General features: G+C 34.1%; 2 protein-coding genes across 2 annotated transcripts in view; both read left to right on the top strand.

The window, feature by feature from the left end:
- The window catches only part of LOC107568913 (A-kinase anchor protein 13-like), an 84,148-nt gene extending 71,065 nt beyond the window's left edge, over positions 1-13,083 (top strand). Inside the window, exons 24-36 of the mRNA XM_016254909.1 lie at positions 1,315-1,418; positions 1,678-1,824; positions 3,958-4,205; positions 5,299-5,424; positions 5,512-5,629; positions 6,292-6,343; positions 8,393-8,475; positions 9,444-9,620; positions 9,806-9,958; positions 10,144-10,205; positions 11,964-12,008; positions 12,285-12,335; positions 13,078-13,083. Of these exons, the coding sequence (XP_016110395.1) occupies positions 1,315-1,418; positions 1,678-1,824; positions 3,958-4,205; positions 5,299-5,424; positions 5,512-5,629; positions 6,292-6,343; positions 8,393-8,475; positions 9,444-9,620; positions 9,806-9,958; positions 10,144-10,205; positions 11,964-12,008; positions 12,285-12,335; positions 13,078-13,083 (1,372 nt within the window). The remainder of the gene's footprint in view (positions 1-1,314; positions 1,419-1,677; positions 1,825-3,957; positions 4,206-5,298; positions 5,425-5,511; positions 5,630-6,291; positions 6,344-8,392; positions 8,476-9,443; positions 9,621-9,805; positions 9,959-10,143; positions 10,206-11,963; positions 12,009-12,284; positions 12,336-13,077) is intronic.
- Positions 13,084-13,290: 207 nt separating this feature from the next.
- Positions 13,291-15,515, top strand: LOC107568920 (A-kinase anchor protein 13-like). The gene is made up of 3 exons (XM_016254916.1): positions 13,291-13,469; positions 14,564-14,858; positions 15,141-15,515. Exons 1-3 carry the CDS (start codon positions 13,299-13,301, stop codon positions 15,197-15,199), a joined length of 525 nt encoding a protein of 174 aa, XP_016110402.1. The 5' UTR covers positions 13,291-13,298; the 3' UTR covers positions 15,200-15,515.
- Positions 15,516-15,729: the final 214 nt, after the last annotated feature.

A 15,729-nucleotide genomic window follows, 5' to 3' on the forward strand; every position in this document is an offset into this window, starting at 1 on the left:
GTTAAGTTTCCACAGTCAGTGATGATTTGGGCTGCCATGTCATCTGCTGGTGTTGGTCCATTGTGTTTTTTGAAAACCAATGTCACTGAATCCGTTTACCAATAAATTTTGGAGCACTTCATGCTTCCTTCTGCTGACCAGCTTTATGGAGATGCTGATTTCATTTTCCAGCAGGACTTGGCACCTGCCCACACTGCCAAAAGCACCAAAAGCTGGTTCAATGACCATGGTGTTACTGTGCTTGATTGGCCTGCAAACTCACCAGACCTGAACCCCATGGAGAATCTATGGGGTATTGTCAAGAGGAAGATGAGAGACACCAGACCCAACAATGCAGATGACCTGAAGGCTGCTATCAAAGCAACCTGGGCTTCCATTACACCTCAGCAGTGCCACAGGCTGATTGTCTCCATGCCACGCCGCACTGATGCAGTAATTCATGCAAAAGGAGGCCCAACCAAGTATTGAGTACATGTACAGTAAATGAACATACTTTCCAGAAGGCCAACAATTCACTAAAAATTTTTTTTTTAGTGGTCTTATGAAGTATTCTAATTTGTTGAGATAGTGAATTGGTGGGTTTTTGTGAAATGTGAGCCAAAATCATCACCATTAAAAGAACCAAAGACTTAAACTACTTCAGTCTGTGTGCATTGAATTTATTTAATACACGAGTTTCACAATTTGAGTTGAATTACTGAAATAAATGAACTTTTCCACGACATTCTAATTTATTGAGATGCACCTGTACTGTTTACTGCTGACTGTTTAAAAAACGATGCATGTGAAACTATACAGTATGCAATGATGAATTAACAATAACATGCACATTACCTCATTATGTCGCATGTTTACAATCAACATGTGTCCAGTTATCATCTTGCCAATTTATGCAGAAATTGTGTGTTTGAATTAAATTGTGTTGAAACTTCCTACCTTTTGGAAGTTCAATCAAGTAAGCCACTAAGTAGACAGTTGTAGACATTATAATCCTAATAAAAAGATCAAGTCAAGCTTATTACGTTGGTGGGAAACAGTATCTAGCACAGTGTCCCTAATATTATTCACATTTGGTCAAATATAATAGGTTATATTGGTGTTAAGTGCATATAGACAATGTTCATACTGTGCAAAGCATGCATACTGCATTCTTAGTAGGAGTAGTGTGGTAGTATTATGCCATTCCCAACATACAAATGAATTGCTGACTCTTAAAAATGAAGATACTGATTCACAGCCAGTGAATCTGTCAGTAGGACACTTGACCTGACTGGCCTTCTGTTATAACCACAGCACCTCAACCTCTTCCTGCAGGTTTGACGATATGCCTCTGAGAAGCAGGCGGTATCTGTCTCAATCCACAGACTCCCTCCACAAACCCAACAAGGTTACAGCGTCCAATGAGTCTCTAGATGAAGGTAAGCAGCCATATTTCTCACAAGCTTCAAAGAGCTTTCAAACAAATGAACAAGTAATTAATTGTTTAGTGCATGTATGTGGTGCTCGTCTGGGAGACCTGTTTTTGAATCTGGCCTGTGTTTTGTCATTTTCTTCTTATGTCCTGTCATTCCTCACTTTCGCTATCAGTGAAAAGGCTTTTTAAAGTTTAAAGTGGTGTAAATGTTCCCGTTAATTTTTCTAGTAATGCTTGAGTAAACATTTTCTTTGTCGCTAAAGGAACTGAGATGGTTGACAGCCGGCTGATGGGAGACTTTGAAACAGATGTTAAGGAACTGGAGGCTGACTCCTGGAGCCTTACTGTAGATAAGAAATATCTGAAGCAACTCAAGAAGGATGTCATCAAGAGACAAGACGTCATCTATGGTAGGACTATGCTAGAATTGAATGCATTTCCATTAGTTTATGTTCAAAAGCATTTGCTGTTTTGTGAGTTTTTATTCACAAGCTCTGACTAAATGAATGCAGAATGTGTCTAGGGTAAAGTGTCTGCTAAACAAGGTTATTATAGTTAACTACAACTAAAAACTAAAACAGAAAAATATAATATATATATAATAAAATAGTTTGTATACTACTTTATTGCAGCTAGCAACATTTCTCATTTTCATTTAGTTTAACTTGATGTACTAAAATAAAAATGAAAAAAGCTAATAAAATTAAACAATGTATTTATTATTTATTTATATTAATATAAAATAAAAACCTATTCTAGGGCTGGACGATATGGCCAAAATTTATATCACGATATATTTCATAATTTCGGTCTATACGATATAATTCCGATATTGATGTGAACACTATTAAAAAAGCCTCATAAAAACGGCCAAGAACGGCCACAACAGATGTCTGTACCTACAAACTTATGACAAATTTATTAGCCAACTCTATGAAACCTACTCCTATAAAACTATATAATATTTTAGGAAAAAAAATGGCGCAAATAAATAAATGTTCACCTTTTATTGGTATTTAGCCTTCATACAAACAAGAAATGTGAAATCACTGTCAAATAAATCTCAGACTCTCCTTATTAATATTAATATTTTTTACTTCAAACTATAGGCTAACATACCTGTCAAAAGTTTTTGAACAGTAAGATTTTTAATGTTTTTTAAAGAATTCTCTTCTGCTCACCAAGCCTGCATTTATTTGATCCAAAGTACAGCAAAAACGGTAACATTTTGAAATATATTTACTATTTAAAATAACTGCTTTCTATTTGAAAATATAATTTATTCCTGTGATTTCAAAGCAGAGCTTTAGCATCATTACACGTCACATGATCCTTCAGAAATCATTCTAATATTCTGATCTGCTGCTCAAAAATCATTTATTATTATGATGTTGAAAACAGCGGAGTAGATTTTTTAAGTTTCTTTGATGCATAGAACGTTCAGAAGAACAGTATTTATCTGAAATAGAAATCTTTTGTAACATTATAAATGTCTTTATCATCACTTTTGATCAATTTAAAACATCCTTGCTAAATGAAAGTAATAATTTCTATAATATAAATTTTAAAAAGAGCTTTTGAATGGTAAAGTGTACAAAACCTTTTTATTTCAGATAAATGCTGACCTTTGGATCTTTCTACTCATCAAAGAATCCTGAAAAAATATGTTACTGCTTTTGGTGCATTTAGGATCAAATAAATGCAGGCTTGGTGAGCAGAAGAGAATTCTTTAAGAAACATTAAAAATCTTGCAGTTCAAAAACCTTTGACTGGTAGTGTAGACGGATTATTCTTATAGATTGAAACGTGCATTAACCAGGATAACGAGTATGAGTTGCTTCAGAAAACAAAAAAATAGAGCAACAACAAAAGCATGTTGCTGGAAATGGGTTTATTATTGAAAATGCGAACTGCTTGTCTGCCAGCAGGAGGCGCTGTGAGAGCGGTGGAGCTAGCGGTTTCTCCAGTAACTGCTGTAATCAAAGCAGCTCCGCTCATGAACGCTACTTTATCAGATAAACTTTTCTGAAGACAGTCGGTTCCCTTCAGAGATACATTCATATAAAACACCCGCGAAGTGTTTTGATTTTGAAACGTGCAGTGCTCATGTTTATTCATCGAAGTCAAACGCCACAAATAAAACAATGTATGGGAAACACTGGTAATGTATATCGGAAATGTGTTTAAAAATCATATCACCGTTATTGAAAAAAATTATATCGCGATACATATTGATATTGAATTATTGTCCAGCCCTAACCTATTCAACACAAATATTTTTTTTATAAAAATAAAAGCGAATTAAAATAAAAATATAATAGTATTTCAATGATACTAAAATAACACTGCTGCTAATTTTTTTTTATAGATTTTTTTTTTGGTTGTGAAAGTGTTGACATTTACATGATAAACATGCATCCAACTTTTACATGGAAATCTCAAAGAGTTTACATCTTCATTCACGGACTCGGAAGCAATAAGTATGCTAAATGTTGCTTTTCCAGATATCTGGATCTAAACATCCTCTTCCTTTATCAATCCAGAGCTGATCCAGACGGAGATGCATCACCTGCGGACGTTACGGATCATGTCTGATGTGTACAGTAAGGGCCTGCTGACAGATCTCCAGCTGGAGGGCCAGATGGTGGAGAAGATGTTTCCCATGCTGGAAGATCTCCTGGAGCTCCATTCGTTCTTCTTCAGCGCTCTGCAAGAGAGGAAGAAGGAAGGCAAGCTGGAAGGGACAGATGGATTCATAATCAACAGGATAGGAGATGTGCTGTTCAGCCTGGTGAGGACCTTTGATTATATATATTAATAAGTTTCTGTGTTTCAATTTAAGGACTTTTTTGTTTATTTGTATACAGTATACTGTGTTGGGTTGCCACTTAAATGTAAAACTTAGATTCTGTAGCAAAACCAGTTTTGAAGCACCTCACTATACTACACTGTTATATCGTTCTTAGCTGTGATAATTTGATATACTGTACTCTTCTGCATGACACTGTTATGCTATACTGTTATACTAAATGGTTAGAAATTTTATTTTTAAATTTACTTAAATTTACTTTTTAATATTCAAGTTACTTGCTGTCTTAAAAGTAAAAGTTGTACGATATTTAAATCCTGCAGTCATATGTTCATTGCACTTCAGTTTGCTTACTAATGGAGTTGAAACTCTGAAAACTGGTAGAAATTGAGTAGAAATGATTACTCTATTATTATTATTATTATTATTATTATTATGGCAAGTTTAATGGATGAAAGAAAAAAAATTGTTATAGCAATGTTAGAAAATTATCTTCACAGATTCATTTATTATTTAATAGCATTTCTCAAACTAGAGTTTGTAAATCGATAAAGTAAAAATAATTAAATCTTTAAAAAATGCAATGTAATAATTCTAAATATTATAATAAGTAATTCATACATAATTTTAAAAAAAATTTTTTAAATAAAAATATTTTTTACAGATATTTTACAAATATAGATTTTATAGATTAAATATATTTTTTTTATGTCATTAAATACTATGTCATGTGACCATTAACCAACATCAAAAAACTGTGAATGTGCAAATGTGTTGTTAAATTATTAAAATATTAACTTATTTATCTTAGATGATACTTCAAGTAAATATTTTAGGCCAAAGGGGTTTGGTTGATAAAGTTTGGGAATACATAAGTATAGTAATATTACTAAGTTTGCTATACTACATTACTTGTGGGTGGTAATGTTGCGTTATATTGTGTTAAATTATATCTTATTAGCATAAAAAGGCATTTGGTTCAGTTTGACATGCATACGTCAACTTGAATTATACAGAAGATTCATTGTTCATATCCAAGCTCCTGTTTTGATTTATGCCACATGATGTGCGTCAGTTCTCAGACTCCAATGCAGAAAACATGAAGAAAATCTATGGCAGATTTTGCAGTCAACACAGTGAAGCAGTGAACTTCTACAAGGAGCTGCACGCCAGGGACAAACACTTCCAGGCATTCATCAGGGTAAATGCCTCACTTCATTATGTTCGTGCATTTAGTGGGACGAATGACCAAGATACCTAATGATCTTCAATGTGCTCTTGTTTCCAGAAAAAAATGAGCAGCAGTGTTGTCCGGCGTCTGGGCATCCCAGAGTGCATATTACTGGTGACTCAGCGCATAACAAAGTACCCGGTGCTTTTACAGAGAATCCTGCAGCACACCAAAGGTGAGATTTAGCTGTCAGGGGTTCTAGAGTCTTCTGCTGACCACAAAGTGATTTAGTCTTAAATCTTATTTTTAAAGAAATCAATCAGTCAATTCTTAGCAATAGTGTTTGGGCTAAATGCTTACTCTAGCTAGTGTTTGGGCTAAATGCTTACTCTAGCAGAAAATGTATATTTTGTGGGAGCTCCAATTCATTTTGTGACCTATGTGACGCGGCCTCATTTCCCCTCTCATTCCCAATAATTTTTAATAAATGGACAAAAAAAAAGTAATAATATATATTTTTTATTTTTTTGGAAAGAAAAGACTTTTATTCGGCAAGGATGCATTAAATTGATCAAAATTGACTGTAAAGACATTTATAATGTTACAAAAGATTTCAGATTTAAAAACTGTTCTTTTGAGATTATACAAAATGTTTGTTGAGCACTATATCAGCATATTAGAGTGATTTCTGAAGGATCATAAAAGAATCAAAATGTTGATCACGGGTATAAATTACATTTTAAAATATCTCTGCAGCTGAAGAACGCTGCCGGGCGACTGAAGGGTAAAACTCTCGAATGCTGTCACTGTAAATCTTGATAGACCTCATTTCTTCAACAGTGTATTGAAGAAAACTGTCCACTTCTTACAACTTTTATATGTGGGTGATTCTTCCAGTTCTTAAAAATGAAACGCCTTCAGACTATGCTATCTGTGTTAAAGATCCTATGTGCTGAAATCTGATCATGTGCTCGATTCAGCCTTCAATTGAGATTACTGAGAGTTGGTAAGAATGTGTGATTGTAATGGCATTTTTCACTTTTTGAGGGAAAAGTTGAATAAACCATTCAATTAAAGGGTTAGTTCACCCAAAAATGTAAATTAGGCTGCATTTTAGAGTTAGTGTAAATAGCCTCGGCAACAAGGCATTTGCACTTAGTGTAAATAGACAGCCCCATAAATAAATTAATAATAATTTTGTTTCTTTAATTACTTTTTCCTAAAAAATTATCAGATTTTCTTTTTATTTATAAACATTAAAGGGTTAGTTCACCCAAAAATGAAAATTAAGCTGCGTTTTACTCACCCCCGAGGCATCCTAGGTTTATATGACTTTCTTCTTTCCGACTAATCCAGTCGGAGTTATATAAAATATCCATATTCAAAAGCTACATTAAAGTGATTATTACGTTTTGAATATGGATATTTTTCTTACAAAAAAACGCATTGATTCGCTACAGAAGGCCTTTGTTCACCCCCCGGAGCCGTGTGTGAGACTTTTTATTTTTTATGGATGGGCGATTTTTATTTAAGTTCTTTTGGACTGAAGCAATGCAACACCCTCTTGAGTGGCATTAAACAGCTTGAAAAATCAAAGACAATTTTTAATATAACTCCGACTGGAAAGTCACATACACCTAGGATGCCTAGGTGAGTAAAACGCAGCCTAATTTTCATTTTTGGGTGAACTAACCCTTTAATGTTTATAAATAAAAAGAAAATCTGATCATTTTTTAGGAAAAAGTAATTAAAGAAACACAAAATTATTATTTATTTACGGGGCTTTCTATTTACACTAAGTGCAAATGCCTTGTTGCCGAGGCTACTTACACTAACTCCTCCCACCAAAAAGTTATTGGTGTAGTCAACAATACAAAAGATGACCGTCAAAGCATCTTTTTGACGCGATTGACCCAAGTTTGAATCCACCTTTTGCCGAACTTTTTTTTTTCTCCCTCTTCAAATCTCATATCACATCGGAAGTAGTAGGGTTAGGGTGGGCTTTATTGTCCCAATAAGGTGGCATTCATTTAATAATTTGAATTAAAATGATAATTTACTCTCAATACATTATTATTGCATACTATAATGCACTACTATACTGAGGCGCAGATAATTGGCACTATTTGCAATCAGTAGTATAAATAGCAGAAAATCCCGCTATTTTAACAATGTAAATAGAATCTATAGCTATTTGCGCTTGGTGTAAATAGCATATCGCTAAGAAAAGACTGCGAATTTCACTTCGTGTAAATAGCTAATCGCTATTTACATTTAGCTCAAATAGCCGCTGCCATTTATTTACTTTATCATCACAAGGAACAAAATCACCCATGTAAACCTTTTTTTTAATAAATTTTTTTATCACTAAATCATAAGATTAAAATAAATATCAAAGGTACATAGAAAATATTGCATATTTCCACATAAATAGTATTAATAAATTATGGCTCTGTATTATTTATAACATTAATGGTTCTAAATATAAAAATGTAATATTTTGGAACTTAATGTTTACTGTAACAGCAGCATCATCTTTTTTTATCCTTAGATGTCCACGCACTTTTTTTCGTGTGCCAAGGATAAATCTAAAACTAAATCTATGGTTCATTAACAAGCTGTTTTCTCATTTAAAGCATGAACCTCATTAAACTAAGAAAACTACTAAATTATTTTCTGTGAATTAATAGTCTTTGTAGGCTTAATAGCTTATTTTTTCTACTTCAGTCATCTTGATTTATGGATATTTAGATAATTTACTGGAAGACAAAAATAATACGGATTAAAAAAATTTATATTTTTTGCATTGTTGATTGTTTTAAAATGAGTTATCTTAAAAAGTACAGATTACAAATTATTAAAAAAATTACTAAAATATTTAATTATTAAAAATTGCAAGGCTAGTTGGATGGTATCATTCAGAAAATACCAGGAAATGTATAAAGTGAAATGTTTTGTGTGTGTGTGTGTGTGTGTGTGTGTGTGTGTGTTCACACAGAGAAAAGGATGATGATGAGGGGATCCCGAGTGAAACAGAGGAAGACAGGAAGCTACTTGAAACAAAAACAAAAGAAATGAGAGGTGAACAGCTTTCTTGCTGTTAGTTTAGCTCTTTGCCCTTTCTCATAGTTTGTGAATATATATATATATTATTTTTCCCCCCCTCAAATTATTGCAATTATCCAAAGTAATATACCATATATGTGACCCTGAACCACAAAACCAGTCATAAGGGTCAATTTTTCGAAATTGAGATGTATACATCATCTGAAAGCTGAATAGATAAGCTAGGATTGTTAGGATAGGACAATATTTGGCCGAGATACAACTATTTGAAAAAGGGTGCAGAAAAATCTAAATACTGATAAAATCGCCTTTAAAGTTGTCCAAATGAAGTTCTTAGCAATGCATATTACTAATCAAAAATTAAGTTTTGATATATTTATGGTAGGAAATTTACAAAATATCTTCATGGAACATGATCTTTACTTAATATCCGAATGATTTTTGGCATAAAAGAAAAATCAATAATTTTGACCCATACAATGTAATTTTGGCTGTTGCTACAAATATACCCATGCGACTTAAGACTGCTTTTGTGGTCCAGGGTCACATATTTATTTTAGTATAAATGAATAATTCTAAAAAAAAAGTTATCAAAATTGTTTTTGTTTCATAATGTGTGTGTGTATAGATATGCACTACTACTTTTTTAATGAAGCTAGAAGCATTAAAGCCACAAATAAAATGTAACTGAGGAGTTTGAGGCTTATTTGTGAGTCTTTTTGACATTAAAATGAACTGATTCGGAAGAGTTGTTGCTTATGAATCACTTGAAGTACTGTATATTGCATACAGTCAGCAAAGACAATGCAAGATAATTTTTTTTATCAGTTTTTTATCTTTCTCTTATTTTGTGGTTTTCTCGTCACATTCAAATTAGACTACGAGTTAATTAAACCTGAAGATTAAAAGATAAAAATGCAGATGTTTGAGACCCTAATTATGATAAATCAGCAAATAACAAAACAACCTCCTTTCTTTCTTAGACATGCTCCAGAGGAAAGATGAACAGATCGTATCACTCCTTCTGGAGAAGATGAAGCTTTTCCGTGAAATGTGCGGTTCGTCCGACAACACTGCTTCGGCGGTCAAAATGCTCTTCAGGACCAACAACGAGGACGTCCTCAAGGGGGAACCCATCATGATGGACGCTCTCAGAGAGGGTAAGAAATGCCGCCAGCGTCTTCAGCTGCTCCCCACCTGTTGTCTGGAAGCTGATTGTGTTAGTTATTTGTGTTTAGTGGCAGCTGTGGCAACATCTCATTTCCAGCTCTAATGTTTTTCCAGGACTAGTAACTCACTTAATGTAATGCGATTAGTGACATGCGTGTGTGTGTTTCTGTGGCAGTGGAGATGTTGCAGGCGCTGGTGAACAGCAGTCTGGGAGGAGCGGTGGGACAGCAGGTGGCCTGCGCTCCAGGGAACATGGGACCCGTGTGTCTGCCACGCAGAGCCGAGACCTTCGGAGGGTTTGACAGCCACCAGATGAACATCTGCAAACGTGAGACATTTCATGTACTTAATGTGTCTATTCAGGCAGTATAGCCTGCAAAACAACTTCATGTACCTCATTTACTAAGTTATTTTTTTCTTCGTTTCATTCACAAAACGTTGTAAATCTTCTGTATGTAAAGCACAGTTACTGATTCGATCCTGCTAACAGTCATTGTGTTTGCGTGTGTGTAGATGGTGACAAAGAGGAAGCTGAAGACCTTCGGAGGACAGAATCTGACAGTGTACTGAAGAAGGTAGGAAACCTGTAAGAAATTAGCTTTAGGCCAAGCTAACACAATATTACCAAGTCAGTATTCAAATTTATGTTAGTTATTCTGAACGTATAAATATAAATCCTGAATATTTAAGTTGAGTAGTTTGAGTTGTTGTTTCAGTACATATTCAAATATACCGATGTCAGTCTTGGATATGTCATTGTAAAACTGATTATTTATAATTCTAGTATATTAATGTAATGAATATGGATGTTATAATATTAATAAATTAATATATGTATGTGTGTGTATATACAATACTGTAAACAAAGGTTTGGGGCCAAGATTTGTTTTATTTTGGAAAAAAATTAATACATTTATTCAGCACGCACACATTAACTTCATAAAAAGTGGCAATGAAGACACTGAAGATATTGAAGAATCATTTTTAATTATGTTCTCTTGAAGTTTCTGTTCATCAAAGAATCCTTAAATAATAATTAAATAATATCATATACTGTCATATAAACATATATTATACTGTTTTCAACATTTAAAAAAAATTTTCCTTAGTGCCAAATTGTCATATTAGAATGATTTCTGAAGGATCATGTGACACTGAAGACTGCGCACTAAAAAATGCTGGGTTAAATACAACCCAGTGCTGGGTTAAATAGGGACAAACCCAGCAATTGGGCTGTTTTGACCCAGCCTTCTGGGTAGTAACCCAACCGCTGGGTCAAAACAACCCAATTGCTGGGTTTGTCCCTATTTTACCCTGCACTGGGTTGTATTTAACCAAGCATTTTTTAGAGTGTGGAGTAATGGTGCTGAAAATTCAGCTTCGCATCACGGGAATAAATTACATTGTACAATATATTTCAATAGAAAAGTTTCTTTAAATTATAATAATATTTCATATTGCTGTTATTACTCTATTTTTGATCAAATAAATGCATGTTAAGCATAAGATACTTTCATTTTTTTTTTTTTACCACCCCAAACTTTTGAACAGTAATGTTATACATTTATAAATATAAATATCTCACTGAAGTCTCACTATGTAAGCTGTTGAGTCTGAACAAAGGCATTTTCTGTTTTAATGGATTCATATAAATCACATATATGAAGAACTAATCTAAATATTAATCGGGTGTATTAATTTTAATATCCTCCAACTTTAGTAGGATTGTTGCTTATCTGTTTTTAAGTTGATGCAACTGAAAGCTTGCTGGTTTTAAATTCATTGTTTTACACATTCTGCCACAGTTTTGTTTACACAACATCCAGGTGAAAGGCATGGCGTTAAAAAGTGAATAAATAAATAAATCAATAACATCCAAGGGAAATCGGCACTCTTAAAAAATAGTGTGATTTATTTTTCTTAAATATTCCTTTCTAATGACTGCTGTGCTTCTGTTCGAAATAAAAGTCACACAATGACTATAAACGCTTGTTTTCCCAGTGTATGTCAGCATATATTTATTAAAATATTTTAAAACAACATTAAAACAGTTTATCCCAATAAACGGACCCAAACTGAGTCACACTGTCCCCCAGTGTCATGTAGTGTTTACTACATGTCAGGTTTTGTAGCTAATGGGAGACATTAGGGCAGCGAGTGGAAAATGAATAAGCATGCATTAGGAGCGCCCAGCATCGGCTGACTCTGTAATGTGTGTAATGAGCAGCGGTGTGCTGGGCTCAGGCCTGCGCTCGCTCTGTCTGGTGCTGGGCTGATTAAACACTCCCAGCTGGGCTCAGTAAAGCTGCAGTCTCTGCTTGTCTGCTCCACAGGGAGGAAACGCCAACCTACTGCTCCTGCTGAAGACAAACAGCGAGGTAAGAAGGGAGAGCATGCTTATTTTAGAGTTCAGGGTGTTATCCTTCAGCGCTCCTTGGGGCTGTGGATGACGCTTTTAGCTTGCAGAACTGTGAAAGAATTAAAGTGTACTTGGGTAACATGTAACAGATGATGTAAGACAATTGTGACAACTGTTCTGTAAAACATTTTGAACATGATTCCTTGAATAAGTGTTAGATATTATCACTTTTTGCTTGCTTTTTTGAGATCGAGACAAATGACCATCTTTCTTGATGGCTTGTGTTTCCTGACAGCAGATCCTGACTAGTGTCACTCACCTTCATGACCTCCTCAGCTCACTTCAGGTGTGTATTTCACAGTCGATATTATACTGTATGTGCTAATGTGCCAAACAAGAATTCAAAAATACAGTAAAAAAGATAAAAAAAAAAATATTAAAAAGCAGTAAAAACTGTAATAGTGAAATATTATTATGCTGTATTGTGATGCAAAGCTGAATTTTCAGCATCATTACTCCAGTCTTCAGTGTCACATGATTCTTCAGAAATCATTCTAATATACTGATTTGCTGCTCAATTCTTATTATAATTAATGTTGAAGACGTGTGCTGTATAATATTAAAACAAAGTTCAAAAGAAGAGCATTTATATGAAATTACTTTTTTGTAACATTATAGATCTTTACTGTCACTTTTGATCTTGCGTATAATTTTTTTCAAAAATCGCGCGTGTTGTGAATTAATTAATAAATGACATATATAATGTAACAAATGAATGTAATGTATAGTTAGAACCTTTTTACTTTTTAATGCATTCTCGATATTATAGATATTTATTCTGATCATATTGATAAATCTGAATATGTATTTTCAAATTCTACTATTTCAGCATAATATGCACATGTATTTTTTATATGTATATATGTGTGTACATATATATTAATAAATAGTTATAAATTTTAACATAGTTGTAAGTCCTGAGTATATCTTGTAAATCGGAATATATATTTGTAAATCAAAGTATATAAATTCTAATTCTGAAATACTCAGATTTGTTATGCTTATTTCCAGTTATGGCCCCTATATAGGGTTGACATCCATCCCGTATAATGCAGAATCAAACAGGACAATAATTCAATATTATTGTGTGTGTGTGTGTATATATATATGTGTGTGTGTGTGTGTGTGTGTATGTTAGACCAGTTTATGTGTGTATGTAGGATGTTAGACCAGTTTATGTGTGTATGTCAGGATGTTAGACCAGTTTATGTGTTTATGTAGTATGTTAGACTAGTTTAAGGAGGAGGAGATGCGCAGGAGGAACAAAGAGCTGGAGGAGGCGCAGCAGGGGCTGCAGGGAAGGAAGGAGGACTATCAGAGGGATCTAGAGAGACTGAGGGATGCTCAGAGGAGGCTGGAGAGGGAGAGGGAGCAGCTGCAGAGGGAGGCGGAGAGAGTGGAGCACCTCCGCGAGGTGGAGGTGAGTCTTCAACTGCACATTGAAGAACGTTTTGTGCATTACTTATTACTGTAACTCATTCCCAATATTAATTCACTCAGAAGAGAGAGCCGAAGGCCATCATCTTTCTTTATGCAGTATTTTATTGAGTATTCTTCTCTCTTTGGCATTAAGAGCATTCAGACACATTAGAAATAATTTGAGACAGGCAAATTGATCAAATGACTGTGTAAGACTGAATAAAATGGGATGAATTAAGTAATGTCTAGTTTTAAAAGACGTACAGATGTTTGACTATTGAAATAGCATCTTGTTCACATTTTATTGTGAGAGAAAAACTTGCATGCTAGAAAATATCACAAATTAGGGATGCAGAATACATTGGTACTGTATCAGTTATTGGACAATATTAGAGTTTTTTTTATTTTAGAAACACTGATAATAGCACTGTTATATGTAATCATTAGCACATTTGTTTATGAACATAATGCTTATGTCCAGCAAAGCTGCATTTATTTGATCAAAAACACATTAAAAACAGTACAATTGTGTAATATTACTGCAAATTCAAATATATGTTATCTATTTTAATGTTTTAAAATGTCATTTATTCCTGTGATGCATTCCTGCATTTTCAGCATCATTAATCCAGTCTTCAGAGTCACATGATCCTGCACACATGATTATTTTTTGCTACATGGAAAATAACCGCATTAATTTGAAATGGACATATTTTTGTGAAAATGTGAAAGTCTTTACTGTCACTTTTGATCAATTTATTGGCTTCTTGCTGATTAAAATAATTAATTTATTCTACAAAAAAAAACGTACTGCCCCCGATTGTATATAATATTATTTTAAATTGATTTAGTCAAAATAGTATAGAAATTTAATATTGGCCATTTATATATTTTCTGCCATAACATGAATAATAATAATTATTGGCTTATCAATATCTGCCCAAATGTTTATATTCCGTTACATATACGTTCTTCAAATAATAGTTTTGAATATTAATGTATAATATAATTAATTGCAAGTTCCAAGCATACAGAACATGAATGTGTTTTGCACCTCAACGTAACCTTTTTTTTTTTTTTTTATGTCTTCCACAGGCTCGGCTTCAGCGCACACCCTCCAGCACATCAGAGGACTCCCTGAAGCTCCAGAGCAGCAGCTCCATCGAGCGAGAGATCTTGGAGGGCGAGTTATCGTCCAGCCCCAGGAAGAACTCTCTGTCCAGGATGGACTCCAAACAGAAGGGCCGCAGCCTCTTCTCCCTGGTCGGCAAAACTCAGAGCTTAGAAGGACAACACCAGATCCCCACACGACTGCTTCAGCTGGCTTCATCCAAGGAGAAGAAGGACAAAAAGAAGAAGAAGAGCAAGAGCCAGCCTCCTCAGGATGCAGGTGAACACAGTGAACACACACACGTTAATTCAATAGAGATAATGATAAAGAATTGATTCAATTAGCCTGCAAACCACAACCGCCGTATCCGTTCTGACTGGAATTGGTGGTAAGTTCTCTGTCGCAGAACGTCACATGTTTCCAGAAGGAAGGGGTTTGCTTTTGAAGGTCTGATAGGATTTTTGATCCGAGTCGCGTGTTATGTATCAATCTCAGATGTTTATTACACTGAGAAAGATGTCTGTATTTCCTCCTCAAATCTTGCTGTTTTTTTGTCTCCAGCATCACATCTGCTGCCCCTGACAGAGCCTTCAGTGGACGGGGAGATCTTCTTCTGCTGATTTACCCATCATCCCTTCTGTCCACATCATTCCCTTTCATGGACTCTCTATCAAATCATGTAGGAAGTCACCTAAAGTGCCCTCTTCACATTTTGGCAATCTCTCTACAATATAATACATCTCACAGACACAGAACATGTCCAGGTTGCATTACACCCCAAAATCAAAAGAAAAATTATATTTTGCCTAACCCAAATCAATACTATTCTAGAATTGTTTTTATTTTTTGTGACATTATTTTACTAACACTTTAGCCCCCAAATTTTCATTACCGTAATGTATGAATAGTAGTAATATATTATTTCAATTGTAAAGTATTTATATACTACGGTAAATGTTTTTCTGCTTTTAAATAATGTTTTATTACAGTAGTTTTTGCTGTAATAAAGTTTTCTCCATCACAGTAATGAGAATAACCATTGGGAATAATAATTAGTGATTATTATATAAAAAAAAAACCCTCATGTTGCATTATGGTAATGGCTATATATATATATATATATATATTCCCATTACCATTATGCATCATG

The sequence above is a fragment of the Sinocyclocheilus grahami genome, unplaced genomic scaffold (genome assembly GCF_001515645.1).
Source record: "Sinocyclocheilus grahami isolate Dianchi unplaced genomic scaffold, SAMN03320097.WGS_v1.1 scaffold1293.1, whole genome shotgun sequence".
Classification (NCBI taxonomy): Eukaryota; Metazoa; Chordata; class Actinopteri; order Cypriniformes; family Cyprinidae; genus Sinocyclocheilus; species Sinocyclocheilus grahami.